This window comes from Perna viridis, chromosome 5 (assembly GCF_037379345.1).
Source record: "Perna viridis isolate PV_CMFRI_1.1 ecotype Kerala chromosome 5, ASM3737934v1, whole genome shotgun sequence".
Lineage (NCBI taxonomy): Eukaryota > Metazoa > Mollusca > Bivalvia > Mytilida > Mytilidae > Perna > Perna viridis.
In genome coordinates, this window is record NC_142449.1 from 37398575 (window position 1) to 37425113 (window position 26539).

The window sequence follows — 26539 nt, forward strand, 5'->3', positions numbered from 1 at the left end:
TAAAATGGCATGGCATTTATTTCTTTTTTCAATTGAATACCAGGAAATTACCAAGTACTGCACTACAGCATCCTAATCTTCACCATATTGACTAACATTAATGCCGCATTTATCTCTAACATGCATTCTGACTAGGTCCCGATGGATGATAGTAACCCGACAGAATGACTGAGGTTTGTTGGTAACACAATGTGTTTACTTCGTTACTTGACAATTCATTTTTATATACATATGATTAAACTTACATCATTCAGTTTGGGTGAAATATAACACTAGACATGGCACAATCAAAAGTCAGTGTTCGGTAGTGAAAAACTCGAGGCGTTTTACAGATTCGACTAACATTACTGTATTTAGAATTACGAGGAGTAAGCGGAAGTGAATATCAACGGTCGCAGTTAAAAAAAAAAAATCATGCAAAGTTTCATTTAAAGTTAAATTAAATAGTAATTTCTAATAAAATGCATTGGATGGATTTTTCTCTGTATTTTGGTGGATTTATTATCATATGTTAGTAGTAAACAGTCATAAACGGTAAAACAACAAAATTCAAACAAACAATTGTTTAAAAGCTATTTAATAATTCATTTTAATTTAAAAAGTTACAAACATTTAACAACGAGCACGAGCGTATCAACAAAATCATTGGGGTACTACAAGGAAGGACGGAATGTATAGAAAACACACTGAAACATATTTAATCCAAGACACTTTTGGTATCGGACTCTCTGTAACCACAATTCAGTTCAAATGGATTCATCAGTCTATTATATCTAATTAAATCAAAACATCGCAAAATTATAGACCTCAAGAGATTTTGGATTAAATAGTTTTACCGTTGAAACAAAAATAACGAAACTGCTACAGATCGCAGCATTATATAATTATTTTTTTACCAATATAATGTTTCTAATACCGATGACATCAAAGTCATTAATATGATTATTATTTACATTGAGTTTTGTAATTTGACAAAATATCAACCATGACTCTATATTGACTTAAGTTTTTTTAAACAAAGAAACGCAGAATGTTAAAACAAATACTCTTATACACCTGCCATAATGAATGTAGAGCTTATTCGATGAATGTGTTAAGTAGAAAAATATAACATTGGTTGTAACCAAGAAAATCTTCAGCTATTAATAAGTATGGATTGTGAACTTGAATATTTCTATATATTTTAATTTTGAGACAGAAAATGTTTTTTCACAGCTACAGGAGTGTTTCACTTTAGCAACATATTAGCAACAAAATACAGTAAATGTCAACGCAATATTTCCATTAGTTATTTACTTTTTCGTACATGCTCATCCGAAATTATAAAACAATCAAAATACAAAGTGGCAAAAATATTACTTAAATATGCCATTCTTTAAAAGGAACAAGGAATCTCCCAAAAAAAAAAAAAATAATAAAAAATGGAAGTGTTCTTAACACTTTGTAAAAAAACACAAATTTGAAGATATTTTTCGAATTCATAAAAAAATGTAATAATTTTTTGTGAACTTATAGAGAAAGTTATTGGATAATTCAATCTATTTTATTTCATTATTATGCCTGTAGAGTATCTAGTATAAATGTATTCGTTAAGACAAAGTAATAACCTGAAGCTCAATATTGGTAATTTCGATAATTGTTTTCGTTGCGATCATTGTCCTTTTAAAACATTTTTTTACGTCGAAATAATTATCCTGAATATATAAATTAACATCCAGTAATTTATCAAAATGGAAAGCATTGGAAAAAAAACGAAAATCATCTCATTGCGACGTAAGAAAATATATTGTTTTACAGTTATCTACCATGATGTGTTAATATCTTATATCACCTGACAAAGACAGATCATATATAACATTATATGAATATAGAACAACATATTTTGTTAATTTAGTAAACAATAGCGTCGTAATTGTGTTAAATTTTTATTACTTCATATAGGAAGTGCATAGACTTAAATACAAGTCCATATAAAATTCAGACACTGCCAATGATACATAGATTCATGGTGTAGATGAACCCACCAAACAAAGTTTTTTTTTCAGTCTACATCTGCTCCACTTTTACATAACAATAGCCCTTTCTGTATTCAGATCTGCACTTTTTAGAAAATCATACATTCATCTCCCACTATTATCAACCAAATTAAACCAAATCAAGAACGAAAACTCGCAAGGTTCAAATTTAATATATAATCTATATAATTTTTATCTCAAAAGCACAACAACAAATGAAATACTAAGACTGATTACGTGATCAGTAATTATTTATGAATAAAAAACAAAACAGAATTCAGTGGGTCTTTGACAAGCATGGATCACCTACTGTCTGATTTTCATAAAGACTGCTACTTAAATTCACTTTTGGCAAAGATAATATTCAATCTAATCATAAATTTGAGAAGAGTATCAAAATATTACAAAACTCTTCTATATTACTGTTGGCACGTTGCATTTGTGAAATATTAATCGAACAGTTGATTTAATGAAGATTGAAGTTGCACGCGCTGTCGTACTAAGTTACCACCAATCGTACAGAAAGTACAAAATATATGCCTTATCTATATAAAGCTACATGCCAAATTTGAAATCAATACACCCATTGAGAGTCGAAATATTTGCGACGAAATTCGGACGGACGGACAAGGTGATTCTAATGTACTGCCCACTTTTCGATTGTGACAATAACATAGTAGGACACGAGATTTGTTCGAAAGCATGTTATCTATGATGACTATGGCAAAGTAATCATTATCACGTGTTCAAGGCTAAAAGGATATATGCAAGACTAAAATCGAAAGTGAGTGTCGTCATGCGCATACAACGAGGACATGACTGTAGGAAAAAAAGTGAGCATATTTATGGTACATATCGTTGGCCAATGGGCAGTTCAACTTAAGCTCATTGCTTCAATCGATTTTAACTGGTGATATATTTGCAAACCTTACAATTTACACATTTTTTTAATACACGATGATATTTCAGCAAATTTGGTATCTTTATCCGATTTTTTTCCTCCACAGCCACTTTGCATGTTATAGCTTTTCCCACCAATCCTTACGTCAAACATTAAGGCCCATTTGTGTGATAATAAAGGATGGATTTGGAAAGGGTTTTCCACTCATTTTGTGTTTTAAAACCTCATTATTGACATAATTATCGCATTCAATCAGTTATATTTTGGTAATGGTGTAAAATGTTGACATTAGTGTTATAAATGATTTGTACCAATGACGTTGTTAACAGCTATGGTGGTGAAATGAGCAGTTCTTAGAATTAGAACTGTGAGAGACCATTATCAATTAACCGGAAGAAAATAGGGAGACGGTATTAATCCAACGTCAAAATAGATGCTCATAGTGGTATAATGACTACTACTAATATTTAGAAATTGTCAATTTAAGAATAAAATCAACTGTAATTACATTCAGTTCAGTCATTAATCGTTTTTAAAAGTCAGTTAAAAATGCGAAAGAAAATGACGTTAGATACTTAGCGGCCATTTTATCAACCTATATACGAAATAATGAGAAATAAGGATTTTGAATTGTCAACATGATTTAGAAAGTTACCCCTTCTTTGAAAACAAGTTAATGGTTAAACATGAAAATGAATTTTCTATTTTGATATTTAGGAAACCTCAAGTTCTACAGACAAAAAACTTCAATGATGATATAAAAATACTTCCCAAAACAAAAAGTCTCAAAATAATTATATATCTTTAAAAAAAACAACATTAGAAACGTTATTGATTTAAAATTATGCAACTAAGACCTTTAATTTTTAACTTTTCAAAACAAACACATAGTAAACTGACAAAAACAGGCAAAACAAATGAGAAAAAAAGAACAAAGTTCTTCATGGAGTAATTGAAAGAAAGTCAAAAATGTTTCAACGAACTTGTATCACTGTATCTTTGATGAGCCTCTATTTGAGTACCAGGAGCAGTGTGTCAAAACGTTTTTTCTGACGATATTGGTCTTCCATGTGGATGACTTACTTCTTCTCTTGTTCGTCTTGGCCACTCTGTAATATGGAACAAAGCAAAATCAAAAAAAGCTCTACCGGAAACAATATTCATTTCTAAAATAGAAACAACCAAACACGAGAGATTCTAAAGCAGAAAAAGTGAGAAAACATATCAAAACTAGAATTACTAAGCAAAAACAAAGCTACAATGTGCTGCCCTTATTACACACAGACAAAATAAGAATCAGTATCTAAGTATATAGAAAAGCCCATACGACACGAATTTTGGAAATCCCGACTGAAGTTTATTGAAATAAAAAAAATAATTAATACAGTAGGTGACCAATACCATTATCTATTTAACTGCAAGTTTCATTGATGTTTATCGAAAAAAAATGGTAAATGGGATTTCTTGTGGACGTGTCTCTAAAATTCACTTGATTCATCAAGTAGCTTAGTACACAGCCAAATGTGCCACTTATGATAATCATATGGTGATCGATTTATATGATAATCATATGATATTTAACATGTAATAGTCATATGATTATCATATGATTCTCATATGTTAATTTTGGCTTGAACAAATTTTCAGATGCTAATCATGGGATACCCATATGTTAACTGAAACGTGATTATCATATGGTGTTCGATTCATATGATAAACATATGATGCAAACCACATGATTCTCATGAGTAGTACATTATCCTGTGAAGGAATACCTCTACAAAAAGTTTTTGCTATATCCATGTTATGCAAATGGAAAACCGGAACTTATTTAAACAATGATAAAAATAGCTGGTGCATAAATACGTCACAAATGGAACATTTTCGCCAGGGTTCATTACACTAACCAGACATGCTTGTCATTAAGTGCCGCCAGCCTTACGTCAAGGATATACACAAACAATTCAGGAGCGAACACTTCACTGAAAGAAGCATGAACAAAGTGCTCTGGTCGGGTAAGCAGTAAAACACATTATAAATGATTAAATACCTGATAACCATATATCAATTTAATGGTTATTGGCAATTGGGGTTTAACGCCCGAGCAGAAATATTTCAGCTATATTCAGGCGACATGATATGGATTATAAAATGAACATGAGATGATGATGATGATGAAATGAAAAAAGGTATGGAACACAAGGATAACAAGGCCGACAAATTTTGATTGCCACTAGAAAAAGGGAGGGAAGGGTAGGGTCGCGCAATTTAGCCTCCTGCGCGGAGCGCAAAGGTTCCTACTCCTATCGAATATCAAAGAAGGGTTCTTTAACGTGCGAGGAACGTGGCATCTTTCCCAACACGGTGCATCACTATAGTTTGCGGTCAGGTTTTCCGTATTATAGCTTAACAACCCCAGCATGTAATACGCCAGGGGTAACCCATTCTACCTCATGGGGTGCACAACCCTGTTGCTCAGTGGCCTAGTTCTCAGCACTATTCAGTCACCTTTTACGATCGACAAGCTTAGCGCTGCTTCAGGCCTATTCTTTTGACATCCGGACCTGCACGGGGCTTTATATCAATTTAAGAGGGTTCAGATGCTTATTAATATTTATATATGTTTTTGTCTGTGAATAAAAACTTCAAAAAAAAAATTCAGATTTATCATACTGATATAGTTTCAATATATTTGCATGGAGGAAACAAAGATGGCTACCCAATCGAAGTTAATGATAGAAATGATCAATATTGGATAAAATAGAAATCCAATCAGTAAAGTTTACAGCTACTGCTAGAAATGCTTTATGAACTCGACTGATTTCGTTTTACCAAAACTGGTGACAATGCTAAATGTTTTTTTTTCAACTGAATTAATTTAATTTGAATAAAGTGTAACTTAAAACAAGTGCACAAAACTGAACAAGAGTAATTGCAAACAAAAGTTTTATGCTAGTTTGAAAATATTTCTGAAATATATCTTTTTACAGTGATCTCTTTCGAAGGATTACATTTCCTCTACCTATTATACGACATTTCAGAGTATTACTGGGTAAGACATAATTTTTTCAAATGCTACAACGACATTCATTCTTCCATTTGTCATCAGTAAACTGTCCAATTGTAATCAAAAGAAATTCTAGAGAAAAGAAAAAATCTTAAACTATTACAAATAGTAAAAATAATTTTGGGAAAATCAGATGTATGGACAGCTTTATTTTGAATTAAATGCACTTTTTAAAATTTTGCATAAACTTTTTCGTTAGACTGTCTACCAAATAAGGTAGTGCAAAAAGAGGTATCGTGTTTGAATTCCGTTTTTATTCAGTAGTAAACAGATGGTACAATATCATCATGCCATTTATATGATCACAAATACTGCATGCTGTAAGGGGACTACCGTAATTACATTGTCACCGATGGAACCGCTAGATTTAATGCTCTTTTTCGTCATACATGTCAGTACCTGCTGCTTCATGCTTTCATATCTATCTCTGGCTGTTCTCAGAGGTTCAACCATTGTTTCATCTAAGATCGGGAAAAGCTGAAGTAAAGAATTTGGTTGTGAAATGAACAGAAAATATATTCAAGACAAACAAAAGTAACAATCATATTAATATTGCAAAGGTCGATGTGCTGTACATGTGTATTAAGGAGTAAAATGTCACCAGCAACATCAGAATCAAATACATAGGAGGATCTGAATCCAAAAACTGATGGTATACAAAAACTCAAAATCAAACCTATCGAAATAGGAAGGCAAATCCATCACCATGAGGTTCTATCATGTACAATACATGGAAGAGCAACCAAAAGAACCAAGGTTATAGCGGTAATCAAAAGAATGTAATCCAGGGACAAAGACCAGACATGGAAAACAGACACAACAAAGAACATATAGTATCTAAAATCAAAATACAAAGTAACAAAAGCAATAATGGAATAAAGCTTCACTGTTTTTGTTATATAAAAAAATGAAGCATCTCTTGACATAAGACTAACTCGTTCATTTATAGCTTTGTTCGTGAACTGACACAATAATGAGAAATAATCAGTACATATGAACCTATTCTTATACAATGTAAGTCAATACCTTTGCTAGAGTTTCAAACATAGGAATCAGTACAAATTTGATAAAACCAATTTGAGCTGTTGGCTTCGTGACTTTGTCGCGATCCATAAACGGTGCTACAGGCAGTCCTTCACTTTTCTCTCTATCAGACTAAGAATAAGAAATGCATAATGCATGTTGTTAAATATCAACGCATAGTTAAAACTGAAATCGTCATTTTTAGTTTTAAAGTTTCCCCAAAAATGTCCGTTAGAGTTCGTAGATATGTATTGTTTAAATGCATTTTCATGCCTTGTGTACAAAAGTCTTATGTCTTTATCTAAAAAATACCACTTTTGTAGTTAAAAGCTGCAAGAAAGCTCTTAATATGCCATTCACACACAATTTATTGGAGAGAGACAATGGTATGAGATAAAAAAATGAATTTTGTTGAAAGAAATGGTGTTATATTTCTTTTACTATATGGCAAACTATTACCATATAGCAGGGGCGGATTCAGGCGGGGGCATGGCGGGCTTGCGCCCCAAAAATGTGCAAAGTATGGGTTGTCAGGGGTAGATTTAGGCGGTTTTAGGTTGAAACTTTAACTTCTCGCTAATTTTACCACAAAAGATATCGACATTTCACCCACTCTAGAAGAGTACTGCAAAAATTTAACCTCAATTTTTTAATATGCCCCCTCCCTAATCTAAAATCCTTGATCCGCCCCTGTGCAGCATACACATCATTATTCTTTAATTATTACAAGAGTAAGGTTATTTGGGTCTTTGTCATAATGCATCAAAATAAAAAAACCCTCAATGGAAATACATACTTGATTAAAATACTCCTCCAACAAGCAATCCACCCAAGGTTCGGACACTTCCATTGGTCTTACTTCATTTGATATATCACATGCTTTAATTAATACCATTTTCAACTACAAATGACAATAACCAAGATTATTTATAGAAAAAAATGTTGGTGAAGATACAATCTTTTGTTTATTACTTAATCAAAATTATGAAACTATTTGATGTAAATGCAACAAGAGAGTCGAAAACATTACCGTTTTTATTTGAACGAGTTATTGACTTGAAAGGTTAATAAAAATAATGAAAAAGTCTTTGTTAAAGTTTTCAAAGTCAGTACACCGCGAAAATTACTATCACTGATGGCTACAAAAATGACTGTAATGACCATGCACAGTCAAATATAACTATGGCAAACAATTATATCTACTTAAACGCTCATTTTGTTTTACTAAGTCATATTTTGACCATATCAACACTTAAAATATCCATTAAAACACAATTGTTGAATTCAACACAAAAATGTGTTGTAAATAGACAATCTGAAAACATCAAAGCAAATCTGGTGATGAGTAGGACACTAAATGTGTACTTCAACGGTTTTGTTTTGTTTGAGGTGACATATTTTGTCTAACTAAACCATAAAAGTGTTGATGTAGATAATTTTCGTCTAAAACAACCCAATAAGCGTTGACATAGACATATTTTGACAACTCGACCAAAATGTGTTTATATAGCCAAAACATGTTTTCCTAACATTTAATTTTGTTTATATTGACAAAGCATGAGGCAACACTTTTTATCGTTGGGGGAAACAAAATGTATTTTTCACAGTCAGGAAAAACGTTGTTTTGTGTCTGTATTAGACATTAGACAAAAAGCGACTGTGGATTGTCAAATCAATCATCATTTTGTCTTGTAGTGTATGTTTACATTTATATTATGAACAATATTGCATACAACAATTACAATACTAAACAGAAAAATAAAACATAGGCGCAAAAGAGATAATGGATATCAAGATGACACTTACGAGGTACAGAGATCAAACTGTTCTCAAGATTGGGCTTTATTCATAAAATGATGAAATAATTAAAATGGCTCTAATCATTATTTATTGATAAAGTTATTGCCATCTGACTACTGTTAAAGTTTTAAATTTTAAGTAGAATATGATATTTCTTGAAAAAATGGTAAAGCAAAGTGACCGTATATTAAAATGAGGTCCGCACGATGATAAGATACTATTAAAACATGTTAGAAATTAAGAGCATTTGGCTTGTATTATATACAAATGGAAGGTCTTGCAATTCCAACAATGTTTCGATGGAAGACTTTTTTCCTATCTCACTTGACTACATGCCTGTTTATACGTTAATGGACCTGTTGCAATAAATAATCAGAATAAAATGCTAAAAAATAAATATATGCATGCAAACGAGGTAAACCAAATAGTGCTATTACTATTCTAGAAATGTTAAAATAAGTATAATGACCAAATAATAGCAAAATTGAAAACGAAAATTAAAACTGTGTCAAATTCAGTCTTGAAAAGTTACCGCCAGGCTATGCTCCGTTATCTTGTAATCGAAATTATCAAGTTTACTTTTAAAAGCCTCTAATATGTCCTTATGTCTTGCCATATCCGTTGCTAGAATCAGACTAGTAATCTCCTAAAGACGAAAGAGAAAGACAAGCCATACAACAAAAATTAGAAAACTCAGGAGCGTAGTAATATATACAATTACATCAGACATGATGGTACGTCACTATTGTATTGAAGTTGAAGTATACCATGAGACCTTTCAAACCTATTATAACTTCAAATTTGTGGACGTACCGAAACAATTCTAGGGATTTCTATCTTTCATCTAAGTTCTTTAAATGAAATTGGTTGAAAGTAATTTCATCTACGTCTTAATTTTGGAAGAAACTTGTTCAGAATTATCTCATGATAGTACATCTGCTACAATAAAAGAGCAACTCCAATGTCATAACAGAGACAAACATCAGGACCATCAACAATGGTTCATCACAATAGATAACACCATTGTAAGTTTGGAAATATAACATTCAAGTATTCGCATCGTTTTACCGAATCCATATGGTCTTTCTTGCTGTAGTCAAATCCAAGTTCGAGCTTTTCCTTAAAGCCGTCCATTATTTCACCGTGCCGCGCCATGTCAGTTGCTAATATCAACATTGTCATTCCCTATATAGCAACAATTACGATAAGAATATCATGATGTCAGTTGATAATAATAACAATACCTACCCGCATTCTCATTTAAATACAATTACCAAACAAAAACACTTTTCAATTACAAAATAATGTAATCTACCTATGAAACTGATAATTTGTTTTTGATTGTATCCAATCTGAATTATCAATTCGACCAAGTCGTTAACATGTAATTAATCGAACTTCATATTCACAAATAGAAATACCTTACTATATATAAACATTATAATGAAACAATTAAGCACACTACTCTATTATTACCGAAAACAGGATATAAATTCTGTTAACAATGCGCCATAAACATCACTAATAGCGTCCTAAAAGTACTTTTCAGATATATTTTTTCTCAATTTAAATTCAACGGTTTTGGATTATCTTATGTGCTACCGTTCCATAGAATGTACATCTCTTCAAATGGAAGTCTTAATGTCCTAATTGCTTAAAATTTACACAAGGATACATACATTATTGGAATATCACATTGGAGACAACCATATTATTGTTGTAAATTGTAACATGAATACAATGTTAAAAGAAAGTGTTTAGTAAGCTTCTAACCACTGCAAAATCGAGCTCTTGTAAAAATGTATATGAAGTGACTGAAAAAGATCGACGATTTTAGCTTTTTATTACGGATATTTTTTTTTCGAATTCGTATATCAAGTTTTTGTGTTAATTGTCAATTCAAATATACAGAACAGGTTATGTGAACAGTTCAAATAAAGTTAATCGTGTAGTCTTATTTCTACTTATTTCAGGAATGTTTTATTTCACTGCAAGAACTACATACATTTTAAAAGTTGTAAATGAAGAATTTGATATCTTGCATATGCTATATTCTCTAAAACACTTACCAACAACAAATTTGAAAGCTATTAGACAGTTTAATATATGCATATAAATTTGAAGTACTTGTAAAAAGACCAAGACAGAAACTATTTAGACAAAAGACAAAACGACGATTCATTTCGGTCTCAAATATAAAACTTACAAAAATATAGCAGGGGAATGACTATATGACACAAAAATGATGTTTCTCGGATTTGAAATATTAAACTTATGTATCAACAGTTGTTTGTCACGCTTCATACTTACCGATCTAATTCTCTTGAAGGTTTCTTTGTCACAGTTTGCGAATATATTACACTCTGGATTAGATAAAATCTTAAAGGCCACCGCACAATGATGATTTTCTAATGGTGAAATGTCATTATATCGGATTGCTAACTCAGTGCGAGCATTTATCTGGTATCTGGTATAGAAAAATACATTTAACGATTACAAATAAAACACAAGGACATAGTATAACATTTCTCAAACCGTGAACTGAAAGAACCGAAAGAAATTTGTGCAAGTTTTAATAAGTTCATTTAAGTATTGCACAAAGTGAAGTTTAAAAGCCAATTGTATCAATAAAATACATGCCATATTTTCAGTATAAGTCTACTAACGTGTTATTGTATCCTGGATGATCCAAATCGTGACAAACACAAGCAGTCATGAGAATTCCAAGACTTTCTCGTGACATGTGATCCCATAACCGACATAAGTTAATCATGCCGTACATCATTTGAGTGACACAGAACGAATGCCGGAAATTATGGAATGGATTGTTTCTGTAATTTTCCTGAACACAAAGCTGGAAAGTAAAATAAATGGAAACATCTTAGCAATATCCGGTACGTTACCTCACTTTGGCGATTAACTTTTTTGATTATTTTCGATCTACGACATGATGTAGGAAGTATATAGAGTGTTAATAAGGCGTTTACTTGGAGTAAACAGACTGAGCAAAACAAAAATAAAAACTGACGATTGTATGTACATCATAAAACTTTACCCAATCGGTGATAATTTTACATTATCCGTTTAAGTATGTTTCTTAGGTTCACGAAGTTTGTACGTTTCAATGCATATCAAAATTCAGAGCAGAATACTTACAACCCATCGTTTCAAGGTAATAGGGTTGATATTGAACTCTGCAACTAATCCAAGTTCATGGTACATATGTTCCATAAGACTAAGCATCTGTGAAAATGTAATAGAGAATAAGCTTAAGATATATATAAAAACAAACGAACAAAAAATCATGAAAGTAAATGTAATTATTAACATAACAGGCGAGCTTTGCATGATCTCAGACTCTAAGAGAAAGCAAACTAACAACCTGATGTAAGAAGCACTTGATTTTGTAACTAGAAATTTATGATAATTAACAGTAGAACCAGGATTTGTATCAACATTCTGAATGCATTTTAATGAAATTCTCGAGAAAAAATATTAAGTATTGGATTTAAATGCTGTAAAATGTGGTGTTATGCCTTACAGGCTTTATATATATTTTCGTCCTTCATAATATCCTTTAAATTACAATAATCAGATATGTTTATTGATGAAATATTTAAGTAAAGAAATTTCATAGCTTTCACATGTGCGTTTATCGTAATGTTGGATTTCACACCTTCTTACACATGTAAATAATGATGGTGTATATGCTGCATACAGAATAATAGTTACTGGGATATTCCACATGATATTGTCAGCATCAAAATCGAAAGTGATAATTATTCTGTTTATCAGTCATCCATTTTAGATTCATTGTAATCTTATTCATTTTATACTACTTTTTGTCGCGCGCTATAGTGGTAGAACGGTACTATTTCTCATTATTTTAGGTTGACCTTTCGTGCAACCTACTTAGGTAAATACTTCCAGACACCGTGATTGGACAAATCGAGCTGATACCCCAAAAATGTTTTATTAATTCCAGACTCTAACATTGTTACACTTTTAAAAATTGCATTGAATTTGTTTTGAAAACCATTCTATATACATATTTTGATTTTTTTTAACTCATGTGCCTTTCGCAGAAAAAAGGGGAATACTTTGACCACAATTATCATTTGCATGAAATACCAAAAGAAACGGGAGGGTTATACTATGACTGTGCTCACATTTTTAATAAGGGAAATGAAGATATTACCAGAAAAAATATTTTATAGCTCCGTTATTGTTTTAAAGAGGCGAATGTTTTATAAGTTTAACTATTGTCGCCTATAGGAAATAATAGTACCGTTGTACTTACACATTTTTAGCACATGACGTCATTTTCATTCTAAATTCTACAGATAACCGACGAGATATGTCACAATCAATGTTTTGACGGATATTTTGGAGAGATAGAGAAATATCCGCTTACAAGGTTAAAGGAAAAAAAGGATAGATTACCGATAATAAGGCAGAACCACTTATATTTCAGCAAGGTATTACACACCCCATTACATGAAGGGAAAATAATTTTTTACCATCTTGAGAACATTTGATTACATACCTCATTAGGTTCCCAGTGCCATATATCAAACGTTGGCTGCTTCAGGTAATCTATTGTTTCTTGTGATAATGTATACTAGAAAAAAATGAGATAGTTTTAATTTTCAGTAAAAATCGATTGTAAAATAGTGATTAAATGTATGCAGTTTATTGTTTATAAATATTCATACATTAAAATACTTATGTTTCACTTATTTGAGGATCACCGTGTTGTATAAAAACAATCATCCAATATACAAAATGTATTTCCATTGCCAGGATTTTGAATACTATTATAGCGATGTTAAAGTATATGTCAAGGATATCAAGTCAGATATAATAATTAATTCATCTAAATGTTTTCCATGAAGGTTTAAAAACTAAGGAGTTATTGTTTTACGAAGTTACAAGGCTTATTTGGAGTTCATAGATTTAACCTAACAGTACAAGCAATGTCCTTTCATTAAATATTTTGTAAACATTATACTATTATTACTCTGAATCTTATAAATCAGTGTCATCCATAATTGATACATATTTGTTTACCCTATTCAGTGATCCAGACCCATGCGGCCATGATGGCAATACTTTCTCTAATTAATATTGCACGTTAAGCCCCAAATAAATCTTAACAAATGTGATTTAATTTTTATGGACCAAACCGTGTATAAGTTTAAGCGAAATCAATAAATGCGCGGGTAAATGGAGTGATGACATTATTCCGGAAATTATCTATTCAGATGGGATATAAGGAGTTAATTAGTCTCTTACTTGCACCACATCAACAAAATGGTGGGTACAAATATGCACCAATCGAACACTATTACACGTTTTAAGTCCTAACGTCTTAGCTTTATCGAGCAATCCATTTGTTAATGGTTTATTATAGGCATATCGTAGAATTTATTCTGTTACTAGCATATATTACAATTCTGACTTCTATTTATTGTTGAAATGGCGCTCGTATCATTGTTGGTCTAAGTTTTCATTTATTTTTGTACTTTTCATCTCAAATTTATTTTTGTACTTTTCATCTCAAATTAAATGTTTGTAAACAAATGTAATAAACTGCAATCTTGCATGAAGAGAATTTCAAATAATAACCTTCTACTTGTTCACCCTACATATGTGTAATAACAAAAGGTTCTTATTTATTAACACAACAATATAGGATGTTTTCAATTGAGTTATAGAAGTAACACTTTTAGCTAAAACTGGGTTAAATTATTTAATGGACGACTAGTACTCCTATCCTTGTTAATTGTTCAGTTATAAATCGAACTTTTTGTATAGTTCTAAATGTCTTACAATTCTGAACAGAGTTTTGTTGCTACAAGATTGAAATCAGTACTACAGAAGTTTTATGGTCATGAAATCGTGGATCGTTACGGTATATCCATTTGCACCATGAAAATTGATTTGTTCATTGTGTCATAGTTTTCCTTTTCTATTACGTCTACCCCGGACTAGACTTTTTTATAATCAACTCGACGGGTGTTTCTAGAAAAGCAAAGGACGCTTACCCTACCGGTACACCTGGTCGGAGTTGCTCTTTGACCTTTGTTACTTTGTATGTACTATTTTAATTATTTTATAATCTTTGTTATGTTTGTCTGTTTTCCATGTCTGGTCTTTGTCACTGGATTACATTCTTTTGATATTCGCTAGAATCTTGGTTCCATTGATTACTCTTTAATATGCAGATCACTATTTGAACGAGCACGTTAAACACACGACGAAATTATTTGATTTAAAATATTACTGCGGAATATTAATTCTATAGAGTGGAGATTTATTTTTCACACTTGCACGAAATTTGCTTTGTAAATATAAAAGCCGTAACTTCACTTATGCATTGGTATTCCATTTACATACATATCCATCAGTAACTTAGAGTTGCAACTATACGTCCGTAAACACAAAAGCACACTTATACGTCGGTAATCACAAAACCACACGTATGCGTCGGTAAACACTCAACCACGCCTTAATGTCGGTAAAAACAAAACCCCACATTCACCTCGATGTCTTACTATTTACCTTTGGATATGCTGGAACATCTCTTTTTAAGCTGATTTTAGTTTCGTCGCTCATAGAACTGTAAAAAGGATCAATGCCATACCCATATACGAGTGGTCTGTAAGCCAAAATGATGGATGTGATGGCAAAATAATGTTAACAGAATAATAACTACGTAACATAAAACATGAAATACATATAAGGTGATGGTGCAGAGGATGATTAAAAAGGTATGAACAAAGAATGATGTGTTTTTAAATCTCTTGGCAAAAAGTAGAGAAAGTAAATGTATATCATTGAAAGATTGAACGTTTGCATCACATGTTCATGTTCGAGAGATTAGCAGAGACATTACATTTTCTTCCGACAACGGAATTTGTTTTCAAAAAGCCTATTTCAATTTGAGTAAACAAGATTTACCGGTAATTCTACGGTGCTAATTGAGAAATCGAAAAAAAAATTAATAAAGAAAAGAAAAACAAAGAAACAGAAAAGGTCTACAACATATGACTATAACTAAAAATAATAATAATAAGGGAATGAGAGATGAGATGATATTAAAATAGTTACAGAAATTTACAATTTACGAAGTACATATCAAACACTTACATCACATTATAAAGACAGATTATTTCGTCAATACAACAATGAAAACATTAAAGTAAATATAAACTTTAGAAGGAGGTAAATGAATTAATTGTTCTTATATCCTCCCATGCGATACTTAAAAAATAATTATGGACATAACAATGTTTCGGGTAAAATCGTAGAATGCATATGAATATGTATATGAATAAGTCAAATATCCTGTGAAGAATTACTTCATGATTCCCAACAGACAATATGAAACTGAAATATAGAAAATAACAAAGCTTTTTTTATATGTTTTGAAAAGAAAACAAATTGTGTATATTCTTACCTGATTCTGTTAAAATCGACAAACTTTTTCTGGGCAGTCCAAATCTGATCTTTGATTTCAGATATATCTCGTTTACATTTGTCTATTTCAACAGACTTTAGCCCTTCAACTGAAAGAAGTGGTATCATAAATTAATGTGAAGATGCCCAGCATGAGTCAGCAATGTATTTACAATCGTTTGTCATTACCTCTAGTGTTGAATATGTTTTGTGGATTTGACATATGTTTACCAATATCCCTTACATTTCAGTTCACGTTTCTTGTTAAGAACAATCTAATGACTTACAGATAATTACGGAAAATGTGATAGGTTTTTATTTTAATAACACATATACAGTTATAATATTTTTCAAATACTGTCCTGATAATAAAGTATATTATATTCATAATCCCTTCTTACTTTCCATCTTGCGTTCCAATGCTGTTAGTCTAGATGAAAGGTCGGATTTAAGATCTTCCATTTTGAATACTCTGGAAATAAAAAAAACCGCAGATTTTATTATCACTTGGAAGCAAAGGAAAATGACAATGATACTGTTGTTTTTTTTAAATAGTAAGAACCATTGTCAAGTTGCATCTTAAAAACAAGATATTAGAATTACACATTACATTTTCACATTGAAAGGAATAGTTTATCAGCTATCAGAAATTAAATTAGAGGTTATTTGTTATTTACATCAGTAAGAATACCATTAGATATTATCCATGACCATGAGGACAGCGAACATTGAACGCGTAAATTAAAAGAACATGAGAGAAAATAGGAGAATGATACTGCATTTTTTATCAAAATGAAACTATCGAAACAAAACAAAACAAGAAGAAATAGAAATTAAATTAAAATAATGTTAAAAACGACTACATCGACAACAGTTTGTAACTTAGGCTGACAAATGATGGATGTCGACATCATTTGTAAAATTGCGATAGGAATGGTCTTGAGTAAATCTATCCGATGATCATGAAAAATAGAAAAGCGTCTATTCATAAGTAAACCTTCACTTGTGCATGTATCATATCTTCGAGATAATACATCATATCATTGTCAAAATTTGAGGTTGAACAGTTTCAATGTCAACAAAATGTGTAAAAAAAGTCAGAAAACAATAAATAAAAGCCATATGTCGTCTGGATTTTTTGATAAAGTATTATGAAACTGATCGCGTATTAAAATTAGTGAGCACCTCAGCTTCATTTCGACAAGCGAGTTGGAGATATTCAATCCCCATTTCTAGACTTAACAAATGCCTGCTTAGCATTAGTTGAAGTTCCAAGTTCGGGTTTGGCATAAAAGGCGATAGTGTGGTCTAAGCTTATTCGGGACGCGTGAAATATTCTGTAAACGGTAATACAGAAATTAAAATTTATCTTTATACACTTACATTCCAAATGGAAATCTGATCGATTTATATCAACAGCGGCAGTAAGGACGTCCAAGTCTTCATATAACCCTTTTGTCATTTTGCCAAATATTTTACTTTATATATAGAATTATGAATGGAATGTATACAAGTAAATTTGTGATTTTCAAAGTTTTTTTTTGTTTTTTTTTAAATTAAATTTAAAACAGAACTAATTTGTGTCTTTGGCAACGAATGTTAAAGGGAGGAGTCAGAAAATGAAGTATTTTATTGTTTAGATAGTTAGATGCACCCTAACAAGGCATAAAAATTAAAACATTTAATTCTTTTTGATTCGCTTTTCTTAAATATTATCGGTTACTTCTAGAAAAAGTCCCAACAATGTTAGAACTGTCAAATTTGCGATGCAAATTTGTGGTCGTTCCCACCATGGGACTCGAACTCGTACCGTTGTAACATCTATGGCAACACAAAAGTCCAGCGCCCTAGACCACTTGCCAGCTAGGCTATATAGAAATATATATAGTGGCCGGGTCATTCCTCCTCGTAGGATTAATCTAGGGCTGTAACTTAGTACACGATGTATGGTATTACGGGACAGTTCATTTAGATGTTATTATGTAGGATAGAGGATAGAGGATCAAATAATGATGCATGTCACAACAAATCAATATTATACATACGTTTCTGAATGTGACGACTCTATTCGCTACACTGCTGCATCGGATCAAATTGATACAGGGAAGATAAAGTAAACGTATGAAAGGTCTGAAAAATTCCCGACGATATTAGAAATGTCAAATTTGCGATGCAAATTTTTGGTCGTTCCCTCCGTGTGATTCGAACATCGCAAATTTGACAGTTCTAACATCGTTGGGAATTTTTCAGACCTTTCTATTATTCGAAATTAAACGCTAAACGTTGTATTCACGATTTCTATACATCATTAGCATTTACTGTATATACAATAGTCATGCAGGTATAATAAACAGAAACAATTTAATAAAATAAAACACTGGAAAGGTCACAATCGCTATTTTTGTATCGAAACTGAATGACGGGTTACAACAATATATACAGAATGCACTAATTACATGTATTTGTTGTAACAGCAATGCAACCTAATAATGCAGTCATGGTAGGTAAACCACGTGACCATATCCATATTATCATGTGACCTTGCGGCATAAAAAGAAAGATTACTGTCTCTGTGAAATAAGCAAACAACACTCAAACATGGAATATCTGTTCAAGTGTGTGATATTTCATGTCTTATTTGAAACAACTAGATAACAATGATTGGTGCATAGTGACTCACTTTCCCCCGTCTGTGAATGACTGAGAACAATTTTGACATCTTTGTCCTCTATTTGCAAAAAGATAAAATAAGCTTATTGTAGCAAGTTTGTTATTAATATCCATAAAGAAAGTTTTTATCTTACTCTCTTGACTATATATACATATGCGAGGAGTAAATCTAAAGTACTTTCAAGCGTGAAAAAGACTTTCTGTTCACTAACAACAAAAGAAACATTTACAATATCGATTGTGACCTTTTCAGACGATATTAAACTAATTCTACGACTTCAAAAAATAATTTAGTGGATATACAAGTAAAGAAATGTATTTCATTTAAGTAATGTGGTTAATTATCTTGATAAACCTTGAGATAAACGGCACAAAACTGTACTAAATCTAGAAACAGGCAACAAAACTTATTTTGGATAATACATGCATTTAAAACACCCAAGATAATATATCAGTACAAACAAGTGTAATTAAAAAAAATACTTCATCATTATAAAAAAAAGAGAAAGAAAAAACATTTTAATAATTGCATACTAAACGTTTTTGATTTCTCACTTAGAAAATTGTTTTATTATCTATTTTTATATATTTTTGTATTTCATACTATTAGATACAAAACATTATATTGTATCACATTTATTTTATCAGAAACAGTTGACAAATATCACCTGTCCAGCTACGTCAACTAACACTTTTCATGCGAAAATTAAGCAATGGCAATCACGTGGTATTTACAACATAAATTACCTGTTAAATTGTTCCGTAACAGTCGTCAGTACCTGCGCAATAACCTCGTTATCACCTAGAAAAGCGACAAAACCAATAATAAATGTTATAATTATATATCGGAGACAATACCGAAGAGTGAACAATGAGAAAATTCGAAAACGTCATAACCCAACCACATGGCCAGAACGTGAAAACGGAATCACAAATTATACATGCATACAAAATGTAGCAAATACAAAAAATAAAGCACTATTCATATGAACTCCGGCTAAAAACCAAGAGTAACATCAGGTACACCGGAGTGCTACATCATGTTTGTTTGATAAGCAATTTAAAGACTTGTTTTGTTGATTCACTAAATTCTACATTCCCCTACAAGCTTTATAAAGGGATCAAACGTGTAATTGAACCTTTGGTTGGTGGTCGGAAAATATGTGTCTTGAAAAAATATACGTACTGCACAACCAAACGGTTCAACCTTATGGTCTTTGTAATCAATCAATCGATGTAAACAACTAATCATCATTTTCTTCAACAATTACGAAATATGTACAGTTTACCATATCTTATCGTAAGAATTAGAATTTGTGTTATGACGTCAACTGTACATAAGCCCTGTCAAGTAGAACTGGTATACATTATAATTACAGAGAGTATTTACTACCATAAACTTAAATCAATGTAGTAATTAATAAAAATTCTTAAAATACTCTTTCTTTCATACATATGTAAATAAAAAACTTTACTTTCATATCTTGACCTACACTTAGAAATCGATGGTAAAGGAAAACTATTGACCAAACTTTACGACAAACGTGATGACTTTTCATTCAGAATTGTCAACTTTCCTTTCATCTGTGGCAACATCCCTTCGGCATCTGCGTATGGAGTGTTCATATCACAACTCATACATTATGCCAGAGCTTGCCGAAACTACGCAGACTTTTTGTATCGCGCTAGAACTCTAACAAATAGGCTTCTGGAACAGGGTTATGTTGCTACAAGATTGAAGTTATCACTACAGAAGTTTTATGGTCGTTATCATGAACTCGTGGATCGTTATGGTGTATCAATATGCACCATGAAAACTGATCTATTCAACGGGCCATAGTTTTCCTTTCCTGGTTTGTCTACCCCGGACTTGAATTTTTATAAGCAACTCGGTGGGTGCTTTCTAGAAAAGCAGAGGACGCTTACCCTACCGGTGCACCTGATCCATGCTTCCAGTTTTTAGTGGAGTCCGAGTTGCTCATTTGCTTTTGTTACTTTGTATGTAAGGTTTTGTTTAAAATCAACCATTTGCAAGCACATTCCAAAATCTATTACAATATTTTTTGTATAGAAAGGTTCTAGATCAAAGGCAACAAACTTAGAAAAAAGACACCATATGATGCAGAAATGAACTAAAATGGGAGACTTGGTAACAAAACAAAAAAACAAACACAAAAAAAACAAAAAACAATGTATTGACAATAATGTCTCTCAGGCAACGTTTTAGTCCTTTAATAGGTTTGTTTCAGCGTATAGACAGTTTGACATTTAATAATCAACGGTGTTTTGCAAGGACATCTATAAATGATAGAATTGTAAAATAAAATTATTACAATCTATGAAATTATACATTTATATCGCCAAACACCCGATACAATAATTAAATATATGTAAACGATTGTGATATAATCAAGTCATTTATGTATAAGTCACATCGACATAGCAAAGAAACCATTTGTTAATTAAAACTGTGCGGTTTTGTTTGATCGATCGGTAAGAAGTAACTTCAATATACGACTAATTTAAAAGGCAATGAGAAGTATATTGATGCGTTGTTTTCATATGAATTTCCAAACAAAACTTAAAGAAATTTAAAAAAAGAAGGTAGTCAAAATATAAGTGGATGAAGTGCCTTTTTGACAATGACTATAGCAGCAAATTCAACAAGAGGCTAACGTTTATAGAAGACACTTAGAAAGGTGTTGAACAAAAGAATGTCGACGGTTTTCCCTTTTCCAGCAATTTCAGGATTACAACTTTCGTGTGGTTTTAATCTATTAGAATTTAAATGTTATTATGCTCTATTATAACTTTTTTTACCGTATTTTTATGTTTTAGTTTATAATGTGAAGACCGTGATGTTTCAGATACTATAAAAATCAAATTTGATACGTCTAATGTAATTGATACTATCTACTTCGAATGACTATTTGAATATTTGATGGAAGACTTCTAACACATTATTTGAGCTTTTTCTCCGTACCACATTTAACATTATTGACGTCAAACTTTGCTGAGATAAAAAAGATTTCGATGAAACTTTCATCCATTTAAATGGCATCATTCGATAATACGGCTTCTTGATATATGATAAAACTAAGTAGAACAATGAATTTGTTCAGTGGTTTCATAAAAGTGCTTATTCATTAAATGTTATATTTTACTTTATTGAGCTTTGTACATTTTTAACTTGATCTGGTTGTGGTAAAAAAACTTATTGTATTTTTCGTTTTATCTTGTGAGATTTAAATTGGTGATACCATTAAAGGAAATAACAATAAATTGCTAATTGATGTGACAGATTTGGTTATCTCTAGAGAAAAGAGTTCCTGCATTTATTCCCACCATCAACAATTATTTTGTTGAATCTTAATAAAAGTACTTCACTTGTTACGTACAGAAAATGTTTGCAGATTCAAATTTTCAGTATCGATAATGGTCCTAGCTTAATCCTCAAAGATTTTTCTAGTAACGAATTACTCTGTCTTAGTTTATACAACCAGAATTTACTGTTTTACCTGATGATGGCGTTGAGTCTTTGATAGCTACTTTATATGGCAACCTGCAATGAGAAAATATAAATATTTAGGTTATTCCAATCATATACCATTCAAAAAACCTGATTGCTCCGTTTCTTAGAAATGATTGAAACGTTTTCAGTTCTTAAAAAAAAGCATACATAAAGAAAAGGGTATCTTTGTACATAGCACTTTTTGCACCTGGGATGCATCGTTCGGCTAGGGAAACGAAATATCATCTTGAATATTGTATATAGACATCTGATGTTCGAGCTTCAAATGATCATTTACCGTTGTAAAGTACAGAACATGGCTGGTTACTCTTGTTCTATTATGAGCTTCAGATTAAAGATTGATTAGCTTATTGTTCAGATATTACAATGCCCAATTACATAGCGGATTTAAAGAGTTACCATAATGACGCTGATCTACAAACGAAATATTCAATAACTCACAATTTTTATATTTAATCAATTAATGAAGGTATATTGTCCAGTTAAAACTGTCACAGCTAAAACTTTTCTTTATCGTAGTTAGTTTTACTTTTTAAACGGCATAATTTATAAACAATAAACTACATCAAAGAATACAAATAAGATCGATGAAAAGTTACAGTCTAAGAAGAAGTAACGAATAGTAACAAAGATAAGTCTAGTTAATTGATTAAAAAAATAAAAAAAAACATATTGAATACTGATGGGCCTGGAGTTTGCTTGGTATAACTTTGAAATCGACAATTAAGATAAGAAATATATTATGCCTTCATTATATCAGTCAGCTTGAATATTATCAAATGATGCTCGTACATAACGATCGACAATTTAACACGTTATTATTCGTATGAACAAGTCATTTAAAACTTACCTTTAGCTCTATAAATCTGATTAAATATGTATTTTCATCAGAAATACATCAAAAATAATTTATAAACGGTACAAATGTTCAATGTTTACAATTAACCAAGCCTTGTTCTATGCATATGATATCGTACGAAGCTGATGGAAAGGCCATTATGTATTCATTTCACCTGAATCCAACTCATGTCATATGATACACAGGAAAAATACTTACGTTAAGGTCTGATATTGAAATCTGTTATTGTGTCCATCTTAAGGAGGTAGACCTAGGGCATTGGACACAACTAATTTAAATCATTGGAACGTTTGTATTCAGCATTTTACATCAATCTGATGTAAGCATCAAAGTAACTTGGTCTGATTTCATTCTGTTTCAAATGAAAGCTTGAAAGACTTTAGTGAAATTGAATGTGATGCAAACATGTCACTGACCTCATAAGTTATGTCCCTTACCTTAGGTCTACCTCCTTAAAGTAATACAACTCGTAATACAACTGTTTAATTATTCAGAAGTCACACAAAAAACTTATTTGTACAATATGAAATTTAAAAGTATACAGTGAAATATAAATGTATTTTCAACCTAGATAAACTCGTTGAACAACCATAAAGTTCAAAAGGGGTCGGTTTTGTCAATGTATTTTCCATAAATTTACTCTTATGTCTTGGTAATATATTTTTCTCATTTTTGTTTATTTTCAGAAAACACATGAAAAATATGTGGTGACAGTTTTTGTGCACAGTGTGTTTTCTGGATGTACTACCACCTAAATGTGAACTTTTTCACCATATTCAATATGCACTATTGCTTTTATCATGGACTTACCCGTTTGTATTAACAGGCATTGTAGGTGCAACTGGAACATGAGCGCCTTGGCAATCTTTTAATGATATTTCACAAAATCTACAAAGGGCAAGCAAAATGAACTTCAGCAAATAGATAGAAACAAGGAATATATTTTGTTAGGAGTGACATCATTCTCAATAATTGCGCTTGTATTTGGCGTTGTTTATATTTGCAAAAACACCAACAACATAAAACTGATCCGAATATTGGGTTCTTCGTACTCTTTGTCTTAACTTTAAAATAATTATATTTTCATTGTGGGGATTTCAAACATATAATTCAATCGATACACTTTTATATTTAAACATGGTTGTAGATTCTACAATTCTTGCCGACATTGATCAGATTCTATGGTAGACACCAGCATGTTTGAATATGATTATGCAGTATTACATTACGTAAGAAGACATGTCTTACTTTGTGATTGTGTTAATTCTCATAAAATTAATAGTGCAAAATCAAAAGTGCAGATACTTAGTCAACGTTTGAAGCAAATTTGGATGTTTACGAATGTACAACAATATTTAAAATACATAAGTTACATTGAAAGCCAATTTTTCAGAGTGCTGTAATTGTATACTTTATTATGCATACACAACGACAAATTGTTAGGACAAAGTTATCTTTGTAACAACAACAAAGAAAAATCAACATACAAAAACATAACAAAAAGGGGAACAATAGTAAAAATATCCATGGTTTATAACTTAAATGTAACTGGTATAAATGCATGACTAAACACAAGTAGACAATCCATTTAAAAAAAATGGCACCTACTTTCCGACCCCAGCTACGTGTGCTATGAGGTCGTGGATATCTCTAGAACTGCAATGCCTACTGAATATAATCTGAAATGAAACAGAAAAAAAACAAAACAATTGTTGCTGTCTTTAACATTTACTGTAATCTAAGTTATGAATCTGTCTTTGTTTCCATAGAAACAGTTTTTTGTTGGTTTTGCTTAATGTATCTCTAATTTTTGTATTGTCCTGCCGTTATTACAACACAAAGGTCACTACTTACATTCTTACAGTAAATGATCAATGTTGATTTGAAAGACTTCACTTACTATTAACATTGTAATGGAAAACTATTTTATCTACGATGGTGTTTAAGTATAGCAGAAACAAAATAAACAGAAATGAAGAACAAAGTTTGAAGAAAATCACTTTTCATAATATATGTCATTTAATCAAAAATCTATGCCGTTTTCCAGCTTTTCTGTATGACAATGTACTACTGTTAAATATCTCAATTAAAAGTCAGTTTGCGTGTTATAGCAACCGGTAATTCATTTACAGATCACATGTGTTTCTATTAGGAACACTGACCTTATAACTTCAAAGTTAAAAAAAAATTAGATCTTGCGATGAACATTCAATTTTCGCAATCCACTCTAAATCAATCCGTGAGATTTCTGTCAACTATTATTTGAAATTCATTATGACAAATCACTGTCCTGAAATCGAATCATAAATTGTGTCAAATAGCAATTTTATAAGAAAGCATGTGTGCTTATGTAGTTGAAGACTCAAGGACCTATTGATAAAACGAGATTTTAAAATAACAAGATCTGAAAGACTGAAGCCGAATAAGGCCCGTCAGATTGTGTAACAACAATTTTTGTCTATAAAGCTTTATTCAAAATTGAAAGTTTACCAGAAACAGGGCTTAACATGAAAACGAAAACATACTTTAGATAAATGTATATTATAGTAGTCAGAAAATATCTTATGTTCGAATTTGCAAAGCAGCAAGTAGTTAAGCTATTTCTCCATGTGGTTGTTACCCTGTAACACATTTCGGCATTTCTACATGTACGGTTTCCATACATTTCGAGTTTTCAAGCGCGATTGTGCGTAGGAATGGAAGTAAATTGCCAGAGGACATACAGAGTGGTATATTCCGTTCTTTGACTGCTCAAAACTGTTTAAGCCTGTTTTATTCATTGGATTTTTTTGTAGTTGTAGTAAAGAAGCTTCATTAGGCGCAATCCCTTTCAGCTTGAACTATGGCATTTAGAAATGTATACCACGCAATTTTCAAATCCAATTCCTACGGACAAACGACGTTTCACTTAATTAATCCCAATATGATGGAAATCTTTTCGGGTTTTATAACTTATCACCCAAATAACTTCGAATAAAATTGTAAGTCCTCAAGGAAATGAATTCGACGCTGGAGATAAGTAGCTTTTTATGTTAGTCGTAATAAAACGAATGCACTTACTGTTAAAAAGACTTTATTTCTTTCATTTGCAACGCACTATTCGTAAACAAGACTTTTTGTCTAGAAATGTGCTCCCGAGATGGTATTTAATAGTAAAAATATATTCTTCGCCATAAGTTTTGCTGTATTATATACGGTGGCTCTGTTATTG

At 31.4% G+C, this 26539-nt stretch overlaps 1 protein-coding gene across 5 annotated transcripts in view; it reads right to left on the bottom strand.

Moving 5' to 3' along the window:
• Window positions 1–561: 561 nt before the first annotated feature.
• Window positions 562–26539, bottom strand: part of LOC148617326 (high affinity cGMP-specific 3',5'-cyclic phosphodiesterase 9A-like) — a 36855-nt gene continuing 10877 nt past the window's right edge. Inside the window, exons 2-18 of one of the 5 annotated variants that reach the window (XM_088584953.1) lie at window positions 24937–25007; window positions 24139–24216; window positions 22456–22499; window positions 19685–19739; window positions 18948–18995; window positions 16669–16739; window positions 16269–16377; window positions 15371–15467; window positions 13353–13427; window positions 11963–12049; window positions 11473–11660; window positions 11117–11273; window positions 9875–9991; window positions 7803–7907; window positions 7010–7138; window positions 6383–6460; window positions 562–4025 (exon numbers count right to left, since the gene is read on the bottom strand). In XM_088584953.1, the coding sequence (XP_088441079.1) occupies window positions 3996–4025; window positions 6383–6460; window positions 7010–7138; window positions 7803–7907; window positions 9875–9991; window positions 11117–11273; window positions 11473–11660; window positions 11963–12049; window positions 13353–13427; window positions 15371–15467; window positions 16269–16377; window positions 16669–16739; window positions 18948–18995; window positions 19685–19739; window positions 22456–22499; window positions 24139–24216; window positions 24937–25007 (1539 nt within the window). In that variant the 3' untranslated portion in view covers window positions 562–3995. Of the gene's footprint in view, window positions 4026–6382; window positions 6461–7009; window positions 7139–7802; window positions 7908–9338; window positions 9453–9874; window positions 9992–11116; window positions 11274–11472; window positions 11661–11962; window positions 12050–13352; window positions 13428–15370; window positions 15468–16268; window positions 16378–16668; window positions 16740–18947; window positions 18996–19684; window positions 19740–22455; window positions 22500–24138; window positions 24217–24936; window positions 25008–26539 lie in introns of all 5 variants that reach the window. The other 4 variants (XM_088584955.1, XM_088584954.1, XM_088584956.1 and 1 more) reach the window with 4 other exon arrangements.